The 22826-nt window shown below is 39.9% G+C and overlaps 2 protein-coding genes across 2 annotated transcripts; both read right to left on the bottom strand.

The window, feature by feature from the left end:
• Positions 1–8633: 8633 nt before the first annotated feature.
• On the bottom strand, positions 8634–14803 carry LOC143850273 (F-box/FBD/LRR-repeat protein At1g13570-like). Its single transcript, XM_077359532.1, has 6 exons — positions 13916–14803; positions 13681–13836; positions 13330–13605; positions 13111–13172; positions 11825–11906; positions 8634–8903 (listed from the first exon to the last, which is right to left on the bottom strand). Exons 1-6 carry the CDS (start codon positions 14801–14803, stop codon positions 8634–8636), a joined length of 1734 nt encoding a protein of 577 aa, XP_077215647.1.
• A 3592-nt stretch (positions 14804–18395) lies between these two features.
• LOC143850272 (F-box/FBD/LRR-repeat protein At1g13570-like) lies at positions 18396–19847 on the bottom strand. The gene is made up of 4 exons (XM_077359531.1): positions 19488–19847; positions 18998–19405; positions 18787–18927; positions 18396–18689 (listed from the first exon to the last, which is right to left on the bottom strand). Exons 1-4 carry the CDS (start codon positions 19845–19847, stop codon positions 18396–18398), a joined length of 1203 nt encoding a protein of 400 aa, XP_077215646.1.
• Positions 19848–22826: the final 2979 nt, after the last annotated feature.

Raw genomic sequence — 22826 nt, 5'->3', positions numbered from 1 at the left:
GCAACTCAGCTTGCTCTGCTTCTGCGCTTCTGCGGCTCTTACAACTTCAGCTGGGTTCTCAGCTCTTAACTCGGCGGGTTTGAAAATTCGCCCACCTCGAGTAACATGGCGGACTTCGTCACATTGATCGTTCAAGAAATCAAAGTCATCGTCATCAAAGCTCAGAACATACGGAACCACCTCTTGCACTTCCTCTTCATCACATTGAAGGATGTAGGGACCAGCAGAAGACTCAGCATAGTCATCTTCATCTCCGCCCAGCACATAAGGTTTCTCTTCCTCTACTTCTTCAACTTCCTCGCCAAATGCCAAGACAGTCGGTGAATCGGAAGCGATAGCACAAATCAAGGAAGCAGGGTCAAGGATAGGCTCTTCAGTAAAAACTGCCCCAACTGTAGGTGGAGGGCGCGCAGCATGAGCTGGTAATGGATTCCGGGTAGTGTTTGGCATAAATACAGCAATTTTTTTCGCTTCTATCATGTCCTGAATTTTATGCCTCAAGGCCATACAGTTATCTGTTAGGTGCCCTGTTCCCTGATGATATGCACAGTGCTGATCTTCACGCCAATATCTGGGGAGAATAGGTGGTGGAAGTTTCGGTTCTAAGAGAGTGATCTTTTTGTCTCTTAGTAACTTCTTGAGAGCGACAGATAAAGGGTAAGGTAGCGGATCAAAATGCCTTGGCGCTTTCCTCATTGGCTGCTCTGTTTCTGCTACAACTCTTCTCATAGGGCGCGCAGCAACCACATTGCTAACTTCAGGCTTCGAAACTACCATTGGCTTCTTTCCATTCCTCGGATCAAAAGATGACTTCGCCAGAGAACCCTTCAGCAACGCATCTTCAGTTATGGTTCCTGTCTTGATCAAGTGATTGAAATCAGAATAATACTGCGTCGCCATGAAGTGGTAGTACTGCGGAGACAGGTTCTTGACCACAATTTTGATCTGATCTTCTTCAGAAGGGCGGTTAGTCATCTGAGCCGCTTTTCTCCTCCATCTTCTTACAAAAGAGGTAAACGTTTCCTGAGGTCCTTGCTTGATCGCTTTCAGATCCCTCTTCGTAACTTCAATTCCTTCTTCCATTGAAAATTGCTCAACAAACTTGTTAGCAATTTCGTCTAAGGTTCCGAGCTCTTCGGGTTTCAGATGAAGGAACCACTTCTTGGCTACTCCTGCCAGAGACATCGGAAATACCTTAGCGATCTGCTCTGGAGACAGCCCATACCCTTCTAGATTTGAAATGAACGACCTCAGATGACTCCACGGGCACCCCGTCCCATCATATTTATCAAAATCCGGCATTCTGAATTTTGGAGGAAGAGTGACACCAGGGAAGAGGGAAAAGTCAGACATATTTATCTTCTTTGGGCCCTTAACTTGCATGCTTTCAACTTGCTGAGTCAACTTTTCAACTCTATCAACCAATTCCTTCTCTTTGCCTGGCTTGACTGATTGCGGGAGACAGTTCTCCGCTACATACTGCTCGTCATAGAAATCATTTTCAGGAGAAATGACAGACTGAACAAGGCCTGGAATCACATTGGGAGGATTCTGGACGACAGGTTGTTTCGAGGTAGCGGTCCTCTCACTTTTCAACTGAGTAACCTCTTCCTTTAGGGTAGAAACCTCTCTTGTAAGGTTTCTCATCATGTCCCTCATTTCAGCTAACATCTCATTTGACTCGGCCATTTGGTTAAGACAAGGGGAGACAAGTGGAAATACAGCTGGTGAGATAGGTGAAGAAGATCTACGACTTAGTCTCGACGTAGAAGATTGTCGGGACCAAGTAGGCTGTGAAATGGTAACTTTTTTCGAAGCAATGGCTATTGCTTAACTCAGACTCCTGAAATGGAAGTAAGAACACTAATTTAAATTAAGATAATCAAAAAGAATGTTATGCACAAATTGAAACAAGGGATAATACAAACACATCTCCCCTCTGGGTAAAAACCAGCAGTACAACAATTGTAAGAAGGGTCATGACGGCCCATCAAACCTAAACGGATAACCATCACACTCATGTTGTTTCAGATAAAAATCCGATAACATAACGGCGTTACAAAAGGATCATGGCATGGTAAACTCCTGATTTATCACTAACACTAGAGCATAAAGTCATACTCAGAAGGTTTTAAATAAGATTCGGCAGCATAACAGCCCCGTAGAAGGATCATGGGAAGGTAAGCTCATGGTTCCTCAATAACCCTAAAGAATACCGGTCACACTCAATATATTCTGGGTAAAATCTGGCAGCATAACGACTGTACAAAGAGATGTGATAAGGTAAGTACATGGTTTAGCTACCAGCCTAAAAAGATGATGACCACACTCAGGACATTTAGAGAAAATCCGGCAGCATAACAGCTGTACTAGGGGATATGGTACGGTAAGCACACGGTTTATCAATAACCCTAAAGGATAGGTTACGCTTAAGGCTTTTTGGAGAAAATCCGGCAGCATAACAACTGTACAAGGAGGGTCTCGGCAACCAAGCATAAAGAATATGCCGATAAGGTCAAGATGAAACAGGGCTCTCAGCAAGAACGCACACTCTGGTAGTGATAATGGCAAAGTAGACTCATAATTGGCATGCGGAGCGATCTGATCAAGATCGATCAAAGGATCAAGCTCAGGGAAGAGATCATGGCTATAAAGATAATGATGTGAAACCAATGATCTGATCATAATCCAAAAGACGGATGGACGGGAAAAAAGGATTAGATTAGGAAAGAAAACCTAGCTATGAAGCAAACCCTAATCTAGTAATAAATATATGTACATATATATACACCCTAACCAGGGGCACCAACCCTAGTCTAATCTAGCGGAGTCAAGGAAGTCTCGACTCATGACAGACAAGTGAGTGTACTCGGACCGCATTTGTAGCCACACGAGGTGAACTACCCTAGTCTATAAATGGGTCAAGGCTCCTAACTCTAGGCTCCACATGTGTAAGCAACACATGTTCATCCCCATATGAATGCAATATATATATATATATAAACACGGGCACTTCCTAGTTGGATTTCACTAAGTCAGTATGTATATACATAATATATAAAGCAAAGTAGGGCTCCGGACTCAATCTATCGGGTACTATGCGTATGAACCATACTTAATATGTATAACAAAAGTACGCCCAATGTTATACATAGTATGCTTCATTGCTCATCGGCTGCTGTAAACACAAGTACGCCTAGTGTTTACGGCTGCAGCACCGGCGCATAGCTTGGTAATAGATACAATAATCCCATCCAGGTAATGACTTACCCTCCGGCATGTACTGTATCTATCCCATGGAGCCAACAATAAAAAAACAATGAAAGAAATAAAGAATATGATAATGCATGTTGTGCAGTGTGTGAATCCCTCGTTTTATTTACGCACCTACTTGGTGCCCCTGGATTCTAACGGAAAAGGTTCCCATTTAAAACAATTTTAATCCAAATTTCTTCAAAATTAGTAAAAATGACATTTTTACAAAGTTAGGCAATGTTCCAAGAATTCCCCAGCAGAGTCGCCAGCCTGTGGACCCCGATCCCGAGGACGAATGTGGCGAGGGACACGAGGTCCCCCGTCGGTCCTCTAAGATCTCCACAATGTGAAGGAGAGCTCTACCAAGGAACTCTCGAAATGGTGCCACTCACAGCATGGGTGGCGATGTAAATGAGATACCTCTCGATTCAAGGACTAGCCCGGAACCGAGATGTACCTATAACAAAGGAGAGTCGCCATCCAAGGAAGTAGGCCCTGGATCCCATGAAATACTCTGTTGCAGCGGATAACCAGAGATACAAGAGTCCGTGCCTGGTGACGAATGGGGAAGGTGTTAAGCGCCCCCAATTCGCCCAAGTGCAAGCACCTGGTCTCTTATGCCATTTTTAATTAATTTTGAAGAGTTTTGGGCTAAAATCATGTGAAATGGGAATGAGTATCCCCGAAGAAACGTCTATCTAAGCATGCATGACCCGGGGATGGGCAAAAGAAAATAAACATCCAAATCTTAACTCACCGCATCTACTCCTAACCCATCACATCTAGGAAAACAGTAACATCCACACGCACAACTACAGCTAAGCAGATAATCAAGATAAGATGAATAAATGCTACAACTAAGCAGGTGAGAGGACAGATAAGCACAGCAGTAAACTATCAACGCAATAGAATAAACACACTAGCATGCGAGCCTATGTAAGAGATAATGCTAAGAAAATAATAATCAATCTCATGCTAGAAAAGTAAGCAAGCTAACAGTAGCACATAAGAAGTCAAAGATAAACACACAATGAGTTAAAAGATACAGGGAGAGAAATGAATCGAAAAAATCAACGGTACATGAGGACCGAGGATGACAGGGAAAAGAAAAGGGAGCGTACGATAGGCTCAGGGAGCGATTCTAATGAATCAAGCTCAGCGATCCTGATCCGCTAAAGATCGGATAAATCTCACGATCGTCATAGCCTATCGTTGGGCTCAGCGAGGACAATCTCTGTGAAGGGGCCACGCTATGTCGTCGCCCGTCCCAAAACCCGATAAAACGTCGGAAAACCGATAAAACCGGAAAACCACGATCAAAATCCGAAATGAAATGAAAGAAAGGCTCCGAGTGACCTGACAATCACCATCCTTGCCCATTTTGGTTTTTTGTGTGAAAGGTTTGAAAGGTTTTTTTTGGATGCTTGAATGATTTTTCGAAAGGTTTAAATGATTTTATTGAAAAGTTTGACTGAACTTGGGATGACGATCCCAAGCTGCCTACGTACCCTGTGAAAAGGGATCAAGCCAACGTAGTTCGAAACAGCTTTTCGAAATATGCTTTAAGTGTTTTTTGATGTTTTTTGGATTTTTGTTATTTGATTTTTATGTATTTTTATCCCTTTTGATCGAAAGGGGGTTTTGGCTCAGGAGGTTGTCGTCCGTCGTCGCCTAAAACCCGACGAGTGTTCCGAAAATCGATAGGGATCCCGAAATGCAAGGAAAATCCCTAAGGAACGTATGAAGAGAAGACCCGAAACTGAGGAAAGGAAAGAAACCCCTAACCCTGTAAGAAGCAATTATCCTGAAGAAGACGGAATCCTAAACCCTCTGGAGAGTCCTAGGACAAGAAAGGGGATAAGAAGGGTAAGGGGCTGGCTCAGGAAACATCCCGTCATCGCCTCCTAAACCTAAGAAAACTCTGGAAATCGACAAAGAACCCTCAAAAAATAAAATTGATAAAATTCTGAACCAGAGAAGAGACCTCAACCAAAGCCAAAGTACATCTTGAAAAGGGAGAAGAAAGGGTATCTGCAAAGGAAGTCTTCTACTTTATTTTGTCTGTGAAAAAGATCCCTTAACTTTAACAACTTGCAATTTACAATCCAAGCTAAAAACCTGATGAAAGTATGGATTAAAATGAGCAGTATACATGAAGGCTGTGGTGGCTCAAAATTGGAAACAAAAATCAATTTCATGTAAATGGTTATGGTAAGACATTTGGAAATTTTAAACTTAGAAACTAAGATTCAGATTTCGATAAGCCATTTAAAATTGCAGGCATTAACATTCCATCATGATATAACTACAACCATTCTCTTTTCAATGCAACATCTCATCATGTCTTAGATCCATCAACACTCCATACGAGATTATCATTTTACCTCCAAGATGGATTCTGATGAACCAATTTCTATAAAAAAAGACAAGTTCATTGGTGCTAAAATTGTTAGTGCTAACACCACAAGTCCAGGGGCATGGATATGAGCACTATAATGCTTTGACACTAAATTCACCATGCCCTTTACGATTAGAGGCCATCAGGAGTCATTAAAACTACTTGGCCCATTCGCATTAGAAACACCAGCTACCATGAAATTGGGAGATGACCAAAAAAAAAAGAAACTTCTTCAGTTGCTAGTATTTGGGTCTAGCTACTCGGATCACAGATGCGATCCATTCCTCTAAATTTAAAAATTAAACAAGACATTAACAGAGAGACCCCATACTGCTGATCATCACAAGGAATTTGCACGAACTAAATTTATCAATTCACCTTGATCTATCCTCTAAATGAAAGCTACAAATGGGGATAGATGTTACCTGAATCGTTGTCCGAGATGGAATCAAGATCCATTCTGCGAAATCCCCTCGCCGTTGCCGCAAGAAATGAATGAACAAATGACAAGAGCCTCAGCTACAGAGGGGTGGTTAGATCCAAGGTAATTGTCGGAGGAAACCAAGTGGCTGGATTGAATGGGGTCTTGAAATGGGTTTTAATGAAATGGATGGGCTCTAGGTTGGGCAGAACTGGGGTTTAGATCTGGGTGAGTCTGAAGTGGGTTTCGTTTTTTTGGAGGTGGGGAAGATGGGTTTCGGCTTTGGGGGTTGAGGAAGGTGTAGGTGGAGGGCGATGGGGGATTTTCGAAGGGTTGGGTGGTGGTGGAGCTGGAGGTAGAGGACGGTGGTGGTGGTGCCGGATTTTCGAAATACCGAAATGGGTTTCGGTTTTTTAGAAAATGGGTTTTGTGGTTGGGGATTGGTGGGGGTTGGCCGGTCAAAAGTGGGGTTGGCCGGTTGCAGAGATGGGTTTTTGGTGGGGTTTCGGTGGTGTAGGAGATGGGTGTGGGTTTGTGATGAAATGAGTAGAGGGTTTGATCGAAATGGGTTTAATGGGGGTGGGTTTGGGTGACCAGAGAAAATGAGGGGGAAAGATGAGAGATGGAGGTGCGGTGGTGGTGATGGGGTTGGTTGGATCTCCGGTGGGATCGCCGGAGGAGAAGCCAAAAAATAAAAATAAAAAATCGCTCTCTCTCTGCAACTCGAAAATGGATTTTCTCTCTATTTTCCTCTTCCTTTCTCTCGGCTTGCTCTCTCTTTATCTTCCTCTCTATGTGTATTTTGGCTGGGATTTTTGGTGGTAGTGATGGGGTGGAGTTTCGGTTTGCAGAGATGGTAGAGGTGCAGTGGCCGGCCGGAGTTGTGGCTTTAGCTGGTGGTGGTGGTTTGGGAGATAGTGGCTGTGGGTTTGGGTGGTTGATAGTGGCTGAGGGTGGCGGTGGTAGTTGGTGGCTGGTTTGGGTGGAGAAGAAGATGTAAATGAAATGGGTTTGGGTTTTATAAGTCTGGGTGGCTGTGATGTAGATGGTGATGGTGGAGGATGGGGGTCGTGGTATGGGTGGAGGATGTCGGAGTGAGGCCGGAGAAGATGGCCGGTGGTGGTGGTTTTCGATGGAGGTGGTGGACTTGAGGATGGTGGTGGTGGTCAAGGAAGAGGTTTTTTCTCGCTCAGCTCCCTCTCTGCTTTTTTCTTTAGAAAAATTTCGGCCTCCCCCTTACCCACGAGATTCCTATTTTTTTATAGCTAGGGTTAAAACCCTCCTCCTAATCTGAGCCGTCCATTTCATTCCCTTCTCATCTCAGCCGTCCATCTCTCTCTTTTAGCCTTAATGCACCCCTAGAAACCCTAAAACCTAGAACATTCTAGATGATCTGAGCCCTACACTTCACCTCTTTGATCTGATGGCCTATGCTTGTGGCTTGTAGAGAAAGAAATGCAAGCTTCCAAAAATGCCCTCCTTAGAGGAGGATTTTACACTTTTATCAACATCCCCATTACCCCCTTTTTTTGTTCGCTTTAATGGGCACCCATGCTCGGCTATCCCACCCCCTTTTTTATAAAGAGAAACATATATTTGCCCTCTCTTTCTTCCATGGACAACCCCTCCTAGTATACTTATTACCAATCCTTACACACAACAGGGTGGTCCCTGGTGAAAACGAAGGGCAAATAGAGGAGGCCTTGGTGGTTACCCAACTGGTACAGGCACATCTCTTCAGGAATTTCGGGATTCGGTTCGGGACCTCGACTCAACTTCGGGATTGGGATTTTATTTGATTTCGAGAATTTATTCGATTTTGGCAAAAATGGTCCGGTCAAAATGGGGTGTCTACACTTAGCTTCTGGAAAGAGAGGGATATGGTGCTGGATAATTTTCTCGCTTAATCCTCGCATATCTTCGTACGACTAGGCGAATACCTCTTTGAATTCTTTTAACAATTTGATTAATTCCGCACGCTCTTAAGGGAATAAGGTTTTGCCAATCTTTATCTTCTGAAGCAGGGATTCAGTACCAATGTTAACAGCTTCAAACTCATCTTCTAAAGGTTTTGCTCGACGCTCCTCCTCTCGTTTGATTAAATTTTTAATTTTGAGGGGAGTTTCGTCTGCATCCTCATCTGAGGACGATTGGTAGTTCGATGTTATTTAAAACATTAGTTTCAGAAAAATTGAGAGACAAAGGTGAGTATAAAGAAAGTTCTTTCGTTGATTCAGAAGATACATCAGAGGAAGAACTGACTGACGCGCCCTTATCAGGGTCACTTACATTCGAGACTTTTTCAAAAGATGAATCAGAGTCAGAAAGGTATTCTGATTCAGAGGAAGAGAAGTCTATGTCCGAGGGGATAATTGTAGAAAGGAGTGGGATAAAGATGTCAGACTAATTAGAGAGTTCTTCATTGCCACAATCAGTATGATATCATACCCTGTGGGGAGAGCATTGGAATGGATCCACTGATCATACCAACAGTCAAACGAACTTCTGAAAACATTGATCGTAATAGCAACGGATCCAAGTTATCTGCTCAATCAAATTTCAGAGTCTCCGCACGTTGTACTGCTTTCTCCACCAAATGTCATATTCTTCACCTAGCCAACCCGTAGCGAACAAGACCTGGAATCTAGGAACCTTTTCTCCAGTGATATGATGTATGGACCATTCTGGGAAGCGATAATAGGGGAAGTATTCCCCTTCCTTGCAGAAGTGACTATTGAGGGTCAACTTAATTTCTGGCATTGGCATGACCTCTCTGACTTCTTTGTACATCCTCCTTTGAGTTATACTTCGATACATCTCTTGTTCTTCCTGGTGCGTGTTGTGATAACCCAAACCAGTTGTACCAATATTGGAAGGAAACTACAGATCATCGAACTGAGTTACCCCTTGCTGATATCGACCTAATCCCATTCCTGGGATGTAATCGTTGATCTTGAGGATTGTAGATACAACAGGGTTGATATCGTACGGGGAGAGGAACTAATTCCTTCTTGGCTTGTTCCCAGCTAATTGTGGTAACATCAAGATGGAAACCATTGAGATAGACATTGTCTCCTACTGACTTCCCATTAGGATCTAACAAGATGGTACTACTTCTAAGTCTTCGTCATCGCGAATGGTAACAATTTTGTTACCTTTCATTAACTTGAGTTTTTTATGTAAAGAAGAAGGTACAACTCCAACTTTGTGAAGCCATGGTCATCCTAACAATGGATTGAAGGATGACTTGATGTCAAGCACTTGGAACTCAACATCGAAACTCTCATCGTCCATATAAATGGAAGTAGAAAGGGTTCTGACTACATCTCGTTGGGGGTTGTCATAGGCCATGATGCCTTGATTAGATGGGGGAAAATCACTAGGACCAAATCCAATGGCTGTGGCCATGCTCAGCGGACAGATGTTCAAAGCCGAACCATTGTCCAAGAGAATGACAAGTACCTTCTTCTGATTACAGAGCACAGTAACAAGGTGAGGCTTGGAGTGGTTCTTTCCTTGAGGAGTCAGATCTTGATCCGAAAATGAGAGGGTTGTAGAGGCTCTGACTGCTATAACCAGATTCGTAACCTACTCGGGTGTAGTATCCTTCGACACTTGGAAAGTTTGCAAACTTTTAAGGAGCAGTTCTCGATGTTTAAGGGATACCATCAGTAATCTCCAAAGTGAGATGTCTGCTTGAGTCTTGCTAAGCTGCCTGATGATATTTAGATCTTCCTGATCAACCTCTGTCTTAATAACCTATCGCTTGATAGTGTCGATCTGATCGTCTGATCGGAGTTTTGGGGGTTTGTAATTTCTACAACCCCTGGTGAGATGTCCTACCTCTAAAGTTCCAGTGATCCTGATTCTGCAATCTTCTAACGAAAGGACGAAATGAGTTTCGTCTGTTCCAACCTCTTCTAAGTTTAGAATGTAAGCCTTATCAAAGTGAAAGATTTATACCAAGCAAGAACATGGGCTGTAATAGGAAAAGCCTGATATTCCTTCTTTTCAAAATTTCAGTCCTGTGGGTCCAAACTGCCCCATTACATAAGGGATTCAAACAAAGAGAGGGGTCCCAATCTTCCTTTGATGAAGTACCAAGATTCCTTCCATCGTAGCCTTCACTGACCAGAATCGCTCCCACATCTATAGTGTTCGTGATTAACCTCCTCAACTTCATGGTCGCTAAAGAAGCCCCAAGAAGCATCAAACATTTCCAATGTTCTTAGATAGCAAGCACTAGCTCCCGGTGCAAGTTTATAAGTAGTTCCGAGCAGCTCAACTCCTAAACGTTTAGATTAGTCCACTACATTTCAGCTCTGTGAAATGTTAGAGGGCCCGAGCTTCATTAACTTCCCGTTCTTAAAATATAAACAGAAATCCACAACAGTTTTGGACAATCCAAAGATTTGAATCTTGATTTCTTCCTAGAGTTCTTCATATATTTGAATCCACAACAGTTTGGGGTTAGGCAGACCCCCACCAGATATATTGACGAAAAAAAAGGAGAGATTACAGGAGAACAAACGAGAGACAAGAGATTACAAGCGAATATAGACATCTCCCGAGGAGTCTTCATACAAAATGGTGCCTAAATCTTGCGGAATAGAATTGACATTGATTGGAAAACCTTTTACGGGGTAGCTTGATTTGGAGAGGAAGTCTGATGCTCTGTTTCCTTCCCTCGAAATGTGCAAGATGTTCCAGGATCAGAAAGTAGCTAACAATCTGTCGATCTTTTCAAGGGTTATAATCATCCTCCAAGGGCAGGGAGTTTCCTTTTGAACTACTTTGACAGCAACTTGGGCGTCGGATTCTATCCAAATGTGAGAACATCTGAGTTGAACAGCCAGGCAGATACCTCTTAAAATTGCTTCGATTTCAAGGTCGTGGATAGAGGAAGTAGAGTGGTGGAGTGAGAACAGCCCAAGAGTGATGCCATCCCACTTCCTTAGAATTCCTCCAATGCCTCCCTCCCCATTTGCTAAGGAAGCATCTGATTTAAGCTTAAGGAAAGGGGAACCGGGGGGGGCATGTCTTTGGGTTTGAATTTTTAAGGAACAGAGGAAGGTTCCGATGGCGGGAGATTTTAGAGCTCTCCTCAGTTGGGTGGTCATCAAGTTTCAAGGAGTGGGTTTTTTCTCTGGCAGCTCTGAAGATCATTTTCATTGTAACCTGCTTGTGGTTTTTCTTTCCTTCATGAACTCGATCATTTCTTTTTTTTTTTTATGGTTAAGCTGGGGTTGGGCAAGACCCCCACCAGATATATTGAACCAAAAAGAAAATTACATGAAAGGAGGAGAAGTTGTCAAAGGACAACTAACTCAATGGCTCGGGCTCCATGAGCCAAACAAGAGCGTGAGCTCAACAATAAGGGAAAGTCAAAAAAACATTACAAACGTAAATACATCTCCCCAGATATATCTCTACTTATGGAATCCCTCAGATAATTCGGAATACATTGAAGAGGAATATTCAGACTCTTACAGGGGTAGTCCCTTTTTGAAAGAAGATCAGCCACAGAATTTGCTTCTCTCCATATATGAGTTATCCTCCAGTCTATAGTGTTCAAAAATTTCCAACACTTACTGATCTCAGAAAGATTCTTCCAGGGCGGGTCAGAGAGCTTTGCAAAGGAAAACTCGATCATTTCTCTCAAGCCATATGAAGTGAATTGCTGCTGTGAACAAGACACGTATCAGAGTATAGTGCTGGCCTTTAGATTTGAATTTTCCTCTGATCCATACCTCTTCCTCACTGAGGGTTCTTTTCTGCTTCTTACAGTCTGAGATACGCCATAATATTGATCTCCAAATCCATGCACTGTAACTGCAATTAAAAAAGAGGCGGTTTACTGTTTCCTGATAGGTGTTGCAAAGAGGGCAAATTTGATCTCTGCACAGCCCCAGGAAGTGAAGGTTATCTTTTGTGCTTAGCTTGTTCTGAATGGCCATCCATACTGTGTGATTGAATTTTGGAACATGGCCTGGAAACCATCTGGTTGAGTTCCAAAGGACCTTCTGATTTTCTTCTCTGATCGTGTTCCAAGCACTTCGAAGTGAGAATTTCCCGTTTACTTCAGGTTTTCAAATTATTTTTGTGGTCTGACAGTCACTGATCCTTCCAGAATCTTTTTGAGGTCCAAGAGGTGCGGCTGGTTCAGAATTTGGTCCCACCAACCTTCATCAACTGTTCGCTGGATAGTTGCTGTTAGGGGAATATAATTGAGGAATGTCTGGAGGGAGGTTTGGGTTGAGATAGGACAATTTGGGTGCCATGGATCTGTCCAGAAATTGAGTTGGGAGTGAGAGTTTACAATATAATAGACATTTGGCATGGCTAAGGTTCTAGCTTTTATGTGTTTCTGGCACCCCAAGAGGGGCTTGAGGGCATCGGGAAATTCCAGACATTTCTGCCACGGATGTACTTGAGGGTGAACCATCTGACCCAAGGGACATTTTTTCCATCAGGAGAAAGGTGAGTAACAGCCACTAATAGCTATAAAAATATTTCCGTGTATGAGATAATGATTAGCTATAAGGAAATAAACACCTAAATTTTATATTTATAAGATTTTAATTAACCTGAAGCCTAAGCCTTCCATTTATATGTAGGTATATATTATTTTTTTATTATGTAGGTATACATTATGTACAAATAATAGTTCCCGGAAATAGCATTTGGTAGTTAATACTTTCCTAAGATGAAAATTGCAAATAAGAAGAAGAAGAGATTTTAATTGCATACAAGATTGCATGCAAATAATTTTATAAGGTACTCAAAAAGACATATTAGCCATAATTTCAAAAGAGTCAATTTACAAAACAAGATTAGATTAAATTGATTTTATTTGCATCTAAGAGCAGATTCTAATGGCATTCAAAGAGGCCCATTAGATTCCAAACCATTTAGTAAGATTACATGCAAATAATATTTAAAAAAGACACCTTAGCTGTTACCATTCCAAAAAGCTTTACATAGTAGACTTATGATTTGTGAGGATTTTTTTAGTTGCCTTTTAATTTTGTAATACCTGTTTTCCATCAAAATCATTCCCAACATCCCTTTAAAGATCAAATCATAGGATATCCATAGCTGAAGATCCAACATACATTTTCATTAATCCTTGGAAATTCATAAACCCAACACAAATTACATTTACTCTAATGAATAAGATTAAACAATAACTATGTTTTGTAAGGGCATGATCTAGGAATGCATATATCTTCCAGAGCTGTCAAGAAAATAAAACCTCTGCTTTTGCTGAAGCTCTTTGGAATGTCATCAACTCTTTCATAATCATGACTTTACTTTCCACGCTTGTAGCCTTCCGAAACTTTATAGTTAGTCTCTCGAGCACCGGTGAATTCATAAGCAGCATTTCTATGAATTCCAATTCAGGTTTTACACCCGAAATCGAACTGATCTTCACGGTTTGGAGATGATTCAATGTGCAATCCATGTGTCTTTGTGCATTCCAATAGTTTGCGACAGGTTCAGTGCCACTAGCATCACCTATTGTACAGGACTATAGATAGAAATGCAGTTAGAGTAGTTTAGACTACTATCTAATAAAACAAATGTTATTTTCAGAGTAACTAACCCAGATCTTGAGATTTTGTAGATTAAGCGAGCTTCTAAACAAGCTAAGAACAGCCAATATATCCTCTGGATCTATAAAATCTATGGGCAAAGAAAGCTTCTTCAGATGATTAAATGTGTTAGAAACCCTGTTAGGTACATCACCAGAAGCCACAACCTAGGATCCAGAGCAAAAAAAGTAAATTAGTATTTAAGCTTCTAATTGAATTCCAAATTACGCTCTGAATACTATTTACCATTAGGAAAGGACTATTCACTTCAAGCTCCTCAACATTATGTAGACCATCGAGAACGCTGGTAAAAATGCAAGTCTCGCCTCGCTGTAGATTTGTAGGGACTCGGTCTGTATAAATACTTGCAGTTGCAAGAACTGGGGTATTTTCAAAAGAAAGAACTTTGAATGAACCTTCGAGTTCTAAGTATTGGAGATTTGGACCATTGATTTTAAGATAACTAGGATGATCTTCGCTAGTAATCAATGTCAAACTCTCAAGAAGCGAAGACCTGGAAATCAGAAATTCAGGTTCCTGATTGGTGAAGAAAACATTTTCAAGATCAAGAACCTTGAGATGACAGAAGCCTTCAAAATTGCGTGGTATGTCCCAAATGATGAATTTTAGCCTCAAATGATACATTTCGTGACAAGAGAAGAGACATAAAGGCAGCCTATAATGATGTTTATCACAAAATTCAGTAGTATCACAATCGGTAGTATCACAATCAGTAGGGGGAATTTCAAGGATGAATTCTTTGATCCGATGTCTTGATAAGAAACGTATCCAGCGGTTGATGTCAGGACAACAAGCAGGAAGGTAATCAGAGCATTCGAACATGTGAATTGGGGCCCTATGGTGCAAAAGAACTTGATCGATAATGTTCACACGCTTAAGGTGATAGAGCGCCTTCTTCAAAAGTGGGAAATTGGGTGGGTTATATTGCTCATTGAATACAATCTGTGAAATTCTAACCCATTTATACCTCCATTTCCTTGATAAGATGGTCGTCCTCACAACATCCTTGATTGGCAAATGTACGAGGATTGTGTCTATGACATCCCGTGGTAGATTACTGATCAAATCTAATTTTGAAACTAGACCTACCTGTCTTTTAGGGAAACAACTCATTTCTGGTCTTTACGGCTGAAATCCAGCCAACAAAATTCATCCATCAGAAATTTGCATAAACGTAAAAAGAGAAAATGTTAGGATTAGAAGAAAAAATGTACCATAAACGAAGCAGCAGAGCAGACAGTAACAGTAGATATTTTGTAGAGATGTTACTTACAAGTTCAAACAATTAACAAAAACAAGAAACATAGTAGTTTTTCTGGTACTCGCATAAGCTGATGTAGTAAACCACATATTTATAAGGTTTGTGTAGGCAATTTTTGAAGTCTTTGGAAACATGTTAATAAAGCCCAAACAATCACGTAAGAATCCAATAGCCGGTCATTTTAAACAAAGAGAAGTTAGTAGTGTAGAAAAGTTCAAAAAATATCTTGGAGGCCCAATGACTTGGGAATCCAAAATTCAATGATTTTAAACAATGGAATTGTTGCAGAAAGCCCATGCAATCACTTGGGAGCGCAACATCCATGGATTTTAGAAACTTGTGTCCAATATGAAAGAGAGAAGGGAGAGAGGGAGAGAGAGTAAAATCACTCAGCAAAGACAAGCCACATCAATTGCAATTAAATGATTTTATTTCTCATAAGCAAGGACTAAAATCTTAGCCATAGAACAAATATCCAAGACTTATTGGTAATTGCTAATAGTTAGATGCATTCATATTACTTGCTATTGTTATTCTTCTAGGTATTAAGATGAGATTTTTGGATTTTCTGCACGTTAGGATTGACGAAATCAGGTGCTGGAATCAGTATCTTGCTTCGATTTTGCCTGATTATGACTTTCGATTAAAAAAAATGAACAGAAGAATACTCAACTCAACTCAACTAAGCCTTTGTCCCAAACTAGTAGGGATCAAGTAATGAATCCTTTAGAAAATTTTCATGAAGAAGGTAGAAGAATATACCCGGCTCAAATTAACTAAGTCTAATTCTGACACTAGTTGGGTTTGTCTACATGGATCATTTCCTTCCATTCTCTCCTATCCAAGGTCAAGTTCTTTGTTATGTTCCTAGCCATCAAGTCTTTCCTCACTGTTTCTACCCAAGTTGTTTTCAGTCTGCCCCTACATCTTTTTGCTCCATCAAAAAATTGAACAGAATAAGGTGGAAAATTGACAACGACAGGAAAATAAAAGGGGAAATTGCGGGAATCTTTTCCTGCTCCAAGAGGTTGTATTCTGATTTCGCCTCGATCGGTATGAAATTTTATTGGATTTTTTTGAATTAATTTTAATTTTAATTTTTCCTATTCCATTTACAGGGGAATCAGAATAGCATGTTGATTCAAATTTCTGATTCTGACGATCCAAACTAAGACAAATTTGTGCTTTTGGTACATTATTAGTGTGGTGCCTTCCATTTCATGTAATAGTTACTAACTTCTATAAATAAGACAAAGAGTGTTCCAGGTTGGGTACAAAAAGATCATTATATATGTAACTGTGGTTTTTTTTTTTTTTTTTTTACTTTTTATACATGCAACTCTGGTACTAAGTTGATTGGTACGAAGTTGATGTAGGATGAATCTATGGAATGGACGTTAGGGTGAAAAGGTTGAGTGAAAATTACGGTTTAGGATCCTAAAATATGTGATTAGATCGGAAAAATATTTCTACAAATCCTATTGGGCATAGTTGATATTAGCCTTTCAGATTCTTCAAAAATAGTAGCCACGATCATTTGAAACTCGCCTTCAAAATCAGATGTTATCCAAGTTGGAAAGAAATATGATTTTTCATGTTGTCGTATCAAAATGATAGAACAATCGAATAGTTGAACAAAATCAATATACTCTTCAATAATGTGTTCAACTAACTCAGCCTTTCCACGATCAATTCTTGCAGCTTCCTTGACCCAAACATCAATATTTTCAAGATTCTGCCTTTCTTCATCATTGCACAATTTCTCGATCATTATAATAATTTCGTCTAAGCCTTCCACAAACCGTTTGCGCCCTTCCATCATTTTCAATACAAGTTCCTTGATCCTTTGAAAATCATCATGTAGAGAATCCAAAATCTTTCATGATGCATCCATGGCGCAAGATCAACAGCTCTGATACCACTTGTTATGTGTCTAATTGGCCGTAACACAAATGAAGAAAAACAAAAGGTAGAATAGAGAAGGGGATGGTTGATTCGAGGCAACCGAACCTCCTAAAGGCTTAATTCGAGAGGAGCCATGACTCTCCTAAAACAACTCTTACTTCGCTGAAAATTTCTCTGCTCTTTATTAATGTAAACATGGCCTTTAAATAGAAGGGCTACAGCCCATGTTTTACATTTACTAATAGCATGACCCAAAAGATATAACGAAAGAGAAAAATCGGGAAAAGTAATAACAGTCTCGATTCCATATAACAAACACAACTTTAAAGGACTCAAATAAAATATTTAAAAACCTAAAACTTATGAGATTTATTTGGGGAAGATTTCCATCCGTTTTTTAGAGAATCCAAATTTGGCACGCCGTTCGTCTTCTGGAAATGATTTTTGGGGCACAACCTATGGCACTACTTTTTTGAAAAATACTAGACTATGCAGGCTTACACCACAAAAAAAAAACTCTTTTTAGATTTCCAAAAATCAACAAAAGAAAGAGAAGGCAAGGGGTGGAAATGGTGGAAACGAGTGGGAATTTCAGTTTCATTTTCATAATCTTGAATTCAAATGATTTCCAAGTTAAATTTAGGGTGATGATAAGTTTGTGCCCCTTGTAGTATGATTTGCACCCTCTTTTACACGTAAAAAAGCGTTAAAGTCTGCCACAATTCACGTTAAGAGGGGTGCGAATCATCCTACAGGAGGTGCGAATTTATCATCTCCCTAAATTTAACATGAAAAAGGCAAGCAGTAAGGAAACAAACACTTACAAGCTATTTAATAGTCAAAGAAATTTTACATTTATAAGAACTTAAATAACCTCTAGCCCAAGCACGTTGGCAATCTTGTTCCCTAATTTTTTAGCTTTTTATCCTTTGAAATTGAAGAACTATCCCTTTTTTTTTTCTTTTTTCGGTAGGTGCAGAACTATCCCTCCCATGCTATGTGGGGATTTCTTCAGTTCCACTCTCGCTCTCCATAGCAGCACTCTATGTATACAGAAATTATATGATGCCCGATCATGAAGTCCAGTGTGGGCGGTACACTTAGTGCTGAAATTATATGGGTGGGCATTTAAAATTTCCAAAGAGATGTTAAGGACTCAATTCAAAATTATGATCTGATTAAGTATTATTTGAAAATAAGACTAGATTTCAATGGCATCCAAAGAGGCCCTATGGCTTCCAAACCATTTGCATATCCACTTACCCGTTACAATTCCTATAAACCTTCGTAGTAGACCACTAATTTTATGGGGACTAGATGAATTGCCTTTTAACTTTCTAATGCCTGTTCTTCATCAAAATTTCCCCCAAGAAGATCCATCTTTAAGGATCAAAGCATTTCAAATCCTTGACTGAAGATCACGTATCCAATTTCATCAATCCTTGGAAATTCACAAACCCAACACTAACTACATTTCAGAAGGGCCTGATCTGGAATTGCATATATGATATATCCACCAGAGATTTAATGAAAATAAAATCACAGGATTTCATTCAAGTATATGATCTCTACTTTTCCTGAAGCTCTTCTGAATCTCAACAACTCTTTGATAATCATCGCTTTTCTTTCCATACTTGTATCCATCATATTCTCTATTGTTAGTCTCTCAAACGCCGGCGAATTCATAAGCAACATTTCAAGGAATTCCAATTCAGGTTTAAAACTGAAAATACTTCTCATCTTCACGGATCGGAGATGATTCAACATGCAATCCATGTCTGTTTGTGCTTTCCAACACTTTGTAGCAGGTGCAGCACTGCTGGATTCTACTACCTAGAAATAGAAATGCATTAGAGTAATTTAGGCAATTATGATATCAAAGAAAAATTATGTTATACTCAAAGAAGCTCACCGATAAGATCAAGAGTACTTGTAGATTATATGATGTTCTAAGCATGCTAATAGCAGCCAATATTTGCTTTGGATTTTCAAAATTTATATTCAAGGAAAGATTCTTCAGATGATTAAATGTACTAGAAGGCCTCTTGGGTACACCGCCAGAAGCCAGGACCTATGACCCAGAGATGATTAGTATTTCAGTTTGTAACCAAATTCCAAATTACTAACTTAAATCTATTTACCTTCAGGAAATGATATTTCATGTCCAGTTTCTCAACGTTACACAGACACTTGAGAACCTTGGTAAATATGCAAGACGCACCTGGCTCTAGATGTATACTGAAGTCGACCCTTGGATAAATATATATAAATGCAGAAGCGAGAATCAAAGTACTTTCAAACGAAAGAACTTCAAATAAGCCAAAGAGGTATAAGTATCGAAGATTTGGAGCATTGATTTTAAGACGATTAGGATGAACTAAGCTTCCCAATGTGAAACTCTCAATAAGTGGAGACTTTGAAATTAGAAATTCAAGTTCTTCATTGGGGAAGATAACGATGTGAAGATCAAGAACCTTCAGACGACGAAAGACTTCAAATTCGAGAGGTATGTTGAAAATGGCGGATTCTAGTCTCAAATGATACATTTCCTGACAAGAGAAGAGACATGAAGGGAGCCTATAGTGATCTTCATGGAAAAAAAAAATTCAAGGATGAGTTTCTTAATCCCACGTCTGGATAAGAAAAGTAACCATCGGTCGATGCAGAAGAGACATGAAGGTAATAAGAGAACTTGAACGTGTGAATTGGGCCTCTATGGTGCAAAAGAACTTGATCGACAATGTTCACACGCTTAAGGTTAAGGAGTGTCTTGTTTGAAAATGGGACACCAGGAGAATAATACCTCTCATTGAATACAATTTGTGGATTTGTAACCCATTTATACCTCCTTTTTTTGGACAAGATGCTCGTCCTCACGACATCCATGATCGATAAATGCAGGATTATTGTGTCTATGATATCCTCTGGTAGATTACTGATTAGATCTAAGTTTGAAACTAGACGCTCCCGTCTTTTAGGGGAAGAACTCATTTCTGCTTTTTACTGTTGAAATCTAAAAAATAAAATCCAGCCATCAGAAATTTGCATAAGATGTCAAAAGAGAAGAGAGAAAATATTAGGATTACAAGAAAGAAATGTACCATAAATGAAATACCCGAGTAGGCAATAACAGTAGAGAAAATTCTCCGTAGAGATACTACTTACAAGTTCAAACAATTAATGGGAACAAGGAACACAGTAGTTTTTCTGGTATACCCAGAGCCAGATGTAGTAAAGCATAGATTTATAAGGCTCGTGTGGGCTATTTTAGCAATCTTGTAAGTTGGAAACATATTAATAAAGCCCAAACAATCACTTGGGAATCCAAAAGCAAGTGGTTTTTGTTGAAGTATAAATGCTTAAATAACACTAACTCTAACAGCTTGAGGTTTTGTAGTAATTGGTTGTTTCACAGTTTTAAGAAATGAACTTATTATTCCGGAAAGCCCATGCAATCACTTGGGAGCAATACGGCCAAGGATTTTAGAAACTTGTTTTCAACACTAGAGAGTTGATCATCTATAGTGAAGACAAGCTAGTTCGATCAAGGCAGTGGAAATATTGCAATGCCATACTACAAACAGATGATTTCATTTCTCCAAGCAAGATCAGAATCATAGCCATAGAACAAATATCCAAGATTTGAGATTTAACCGACTTTGCCAAATGCAAGATCTTTGAAGCATGTCTAAGCCAGAAGCTGTCAAACAGAGATGCAATTGCATTTTATCCACTATATATGATCTCTACTCATGCTTAAGTTATTCAGAATCCCATTCTATTTCAATACCCTTGCTTCCTTATTGACGTTAAACTGAGACCTGATAGTCAACGTCTTAAGAATTGGCTAATTCAAAAGCAACAGTTTTATGGATTTCAGTCCAAATTTTATATCATACAGTGTATTTATCTTCGTGGTATCGAGGTGATTCAACATTCAAACCAGGTGTTTCTGTGCTTCCCGGTAGTAGTTTGCAATGTGTGGGGCACTATACGTTTTTTATTTTTGCTTTCCTAGAACTTGAAATATGTTTAGATAACTACAATCTCAAGATAAAAAATAATTTAATAATTATTTAAATTATTAAATTGGAGGCAGTCCATTTGAAATGCTTAGTGAAAGCTAAAACAAGAGTAGTAGCTGGAACCTACAGCTAAAGTGAGGAGATCATATTGGATCCCACATTAAATATATCTATTCAAACCATAGTGATATAAAAGCTAAAGGAAGCAATTTTTAGGAGGGCCTTCATCCCTAAAATTTCTAGAGCTCACCCTTGCTAAAAGAGGAAGAGAGTGGTTTAAATCCCTTGAGGCAGTCCATCTGACATGCTCAATGAGGTAAATCTTTGTTTCTTTTTTTTATTATTTTAAATATTCATGATCATTCATGTGGAAAGTTCCAAAATTCTAGATTTAAAATGGTTTTAGAACACACAAGTTCCAAACAGAAAAAGGAAAACAAAAGTTGAGAGAGCTTTTAACTTTTTAGGTTTATAATATATTTTTAAAGAAACTTTTATAATTTTAGGGTATGGGGTTGCCGGTATAGAGTAGAGATTGTGAGGCTGTGTGATGTGATGTGACACCAAAGTTTTAAATTTCGGTTTCAAATTTCGGCTGAAATCATGTAAAAATTATGATAATGATTTCGTTTTTTTTTTTAATTTCAACCGAAATGCCTAAAATTTCGGTGTGACTTCCAGCGATTTCGGTGTACATATTTAAAATTTCGGTGGACATAAAAATGGCTAAAAAAGAAATTTCATCCGGAATTTCGGCGACATTTTGCTGAAATTTCGCCGAAATCTTGTAAAGAAAGCACTTTATGTAAATTTCGTTTCAGCCGTGGCCGAAAGCAAAATATTTCGATCATTTCATTTTGTTTTGGCTGAAATTTAAAACCATGGGTGACACATTAATATTTGTCAGTGTTTTCTCTGTGGTCAACTTTCTGCACATCATTTTTCATTCAAATCGCAGTAAAAGTGTCGTAAAACAGTTTTACGAGTAGAACCTTTACATAGTAAACTTTTTCACCCTAAAATTTCCCTTTTCTGTTGAGATCCATTGCACGCAGTAAAACAAAATCTAAAACAAATACATTGGTCCAACGACTACTAGTTTTACGGTGTAAAACCTGAACTTCTTTGAGCCATATACTTTTATGGCAACTAAATCGGTGGGCTAGGGGTCTGAGAGGGTTTTTCCCTCGAAAAAACAAAATATAAGAAGAAAATGAGAATCCCATCTCCATTCTTCTCAATCTCTCTACTTCCCCAATCATTATCTAGGTCTAAATCCTGAAAGTTCTGTGCAAATTCAGCATTATATAGGCGGAAAAAGTTAGTTGGACAGAGCAAACATTTGCTCTAGTAAATGTAGTGATTCTTGGGGAAATTAGTTGGGCAGGGCAAGCATTTAACCTAGCTAAATGTAGGGATTCTCGAGGAAAGATGTTAGGTACCTTACCGATAAGCAAAAGCTCCATAGCTAATGGAACGCGTTAGACGAGGCCCTTTAAAACTGTCCCATACCAGGCTGGGTCCCTCCCAGTCTAGGCGGGCCCCTACTCAGGATCGTAACATACCACCATGCTTCTGAATCCTCTGTCCTCGGCGGCCCACTCTGTGATGGCTTTCATTCTAGCCTTTTTTTCCAGGTAGCCCTCTCCACATGTCGCCCCTTCCTCGGTGGCCCAGTCTGTTACACCAACTTCACTCTGGCGGCTTTCAGTCTGGCTTTTTACCAGGTAGCCCTTTCCAGGTAGTCCTCTCCACAGGTCGCCCCTTACGTCACACAGGACATGATGACTGCTCTGATACCAAATGTTAGGTACCTTACTGATACACCAAAAGCTCCAGAGCTGATGAAACACGTTAGACAAGGCCCTTTAAACCTGTCCCATACAAGGCAGGGTCCCACCTAGTCCCATACCTAGGCGGGCGGGCCCCACTTAGGACCGTAACA

Source organism: Tasmannia lanceolata, unplaced genomic scaffold (assembly GCF_043159265.1).
Source record: "Tasmannia lanceolata isolate RefF3 unplaced genomic scaffold, GAP_Taslan_0.1 ptg000018l, whole genome shotgun sequence".
In the NCBI taxonomy this organism is placed as follows: domain Eukaryota; kingdom Viridiplantae; phylum Streptophyta; class Magnoliopsida; order Canellales; family Winteraceae; genus Tasmannia; species Tasmannia lanceolata.
The sequence above is the reverse complement of the archived record's forward strand: the minus strand, read 5'-3'. Positions and strand labels throughout refer to the sequence as shown.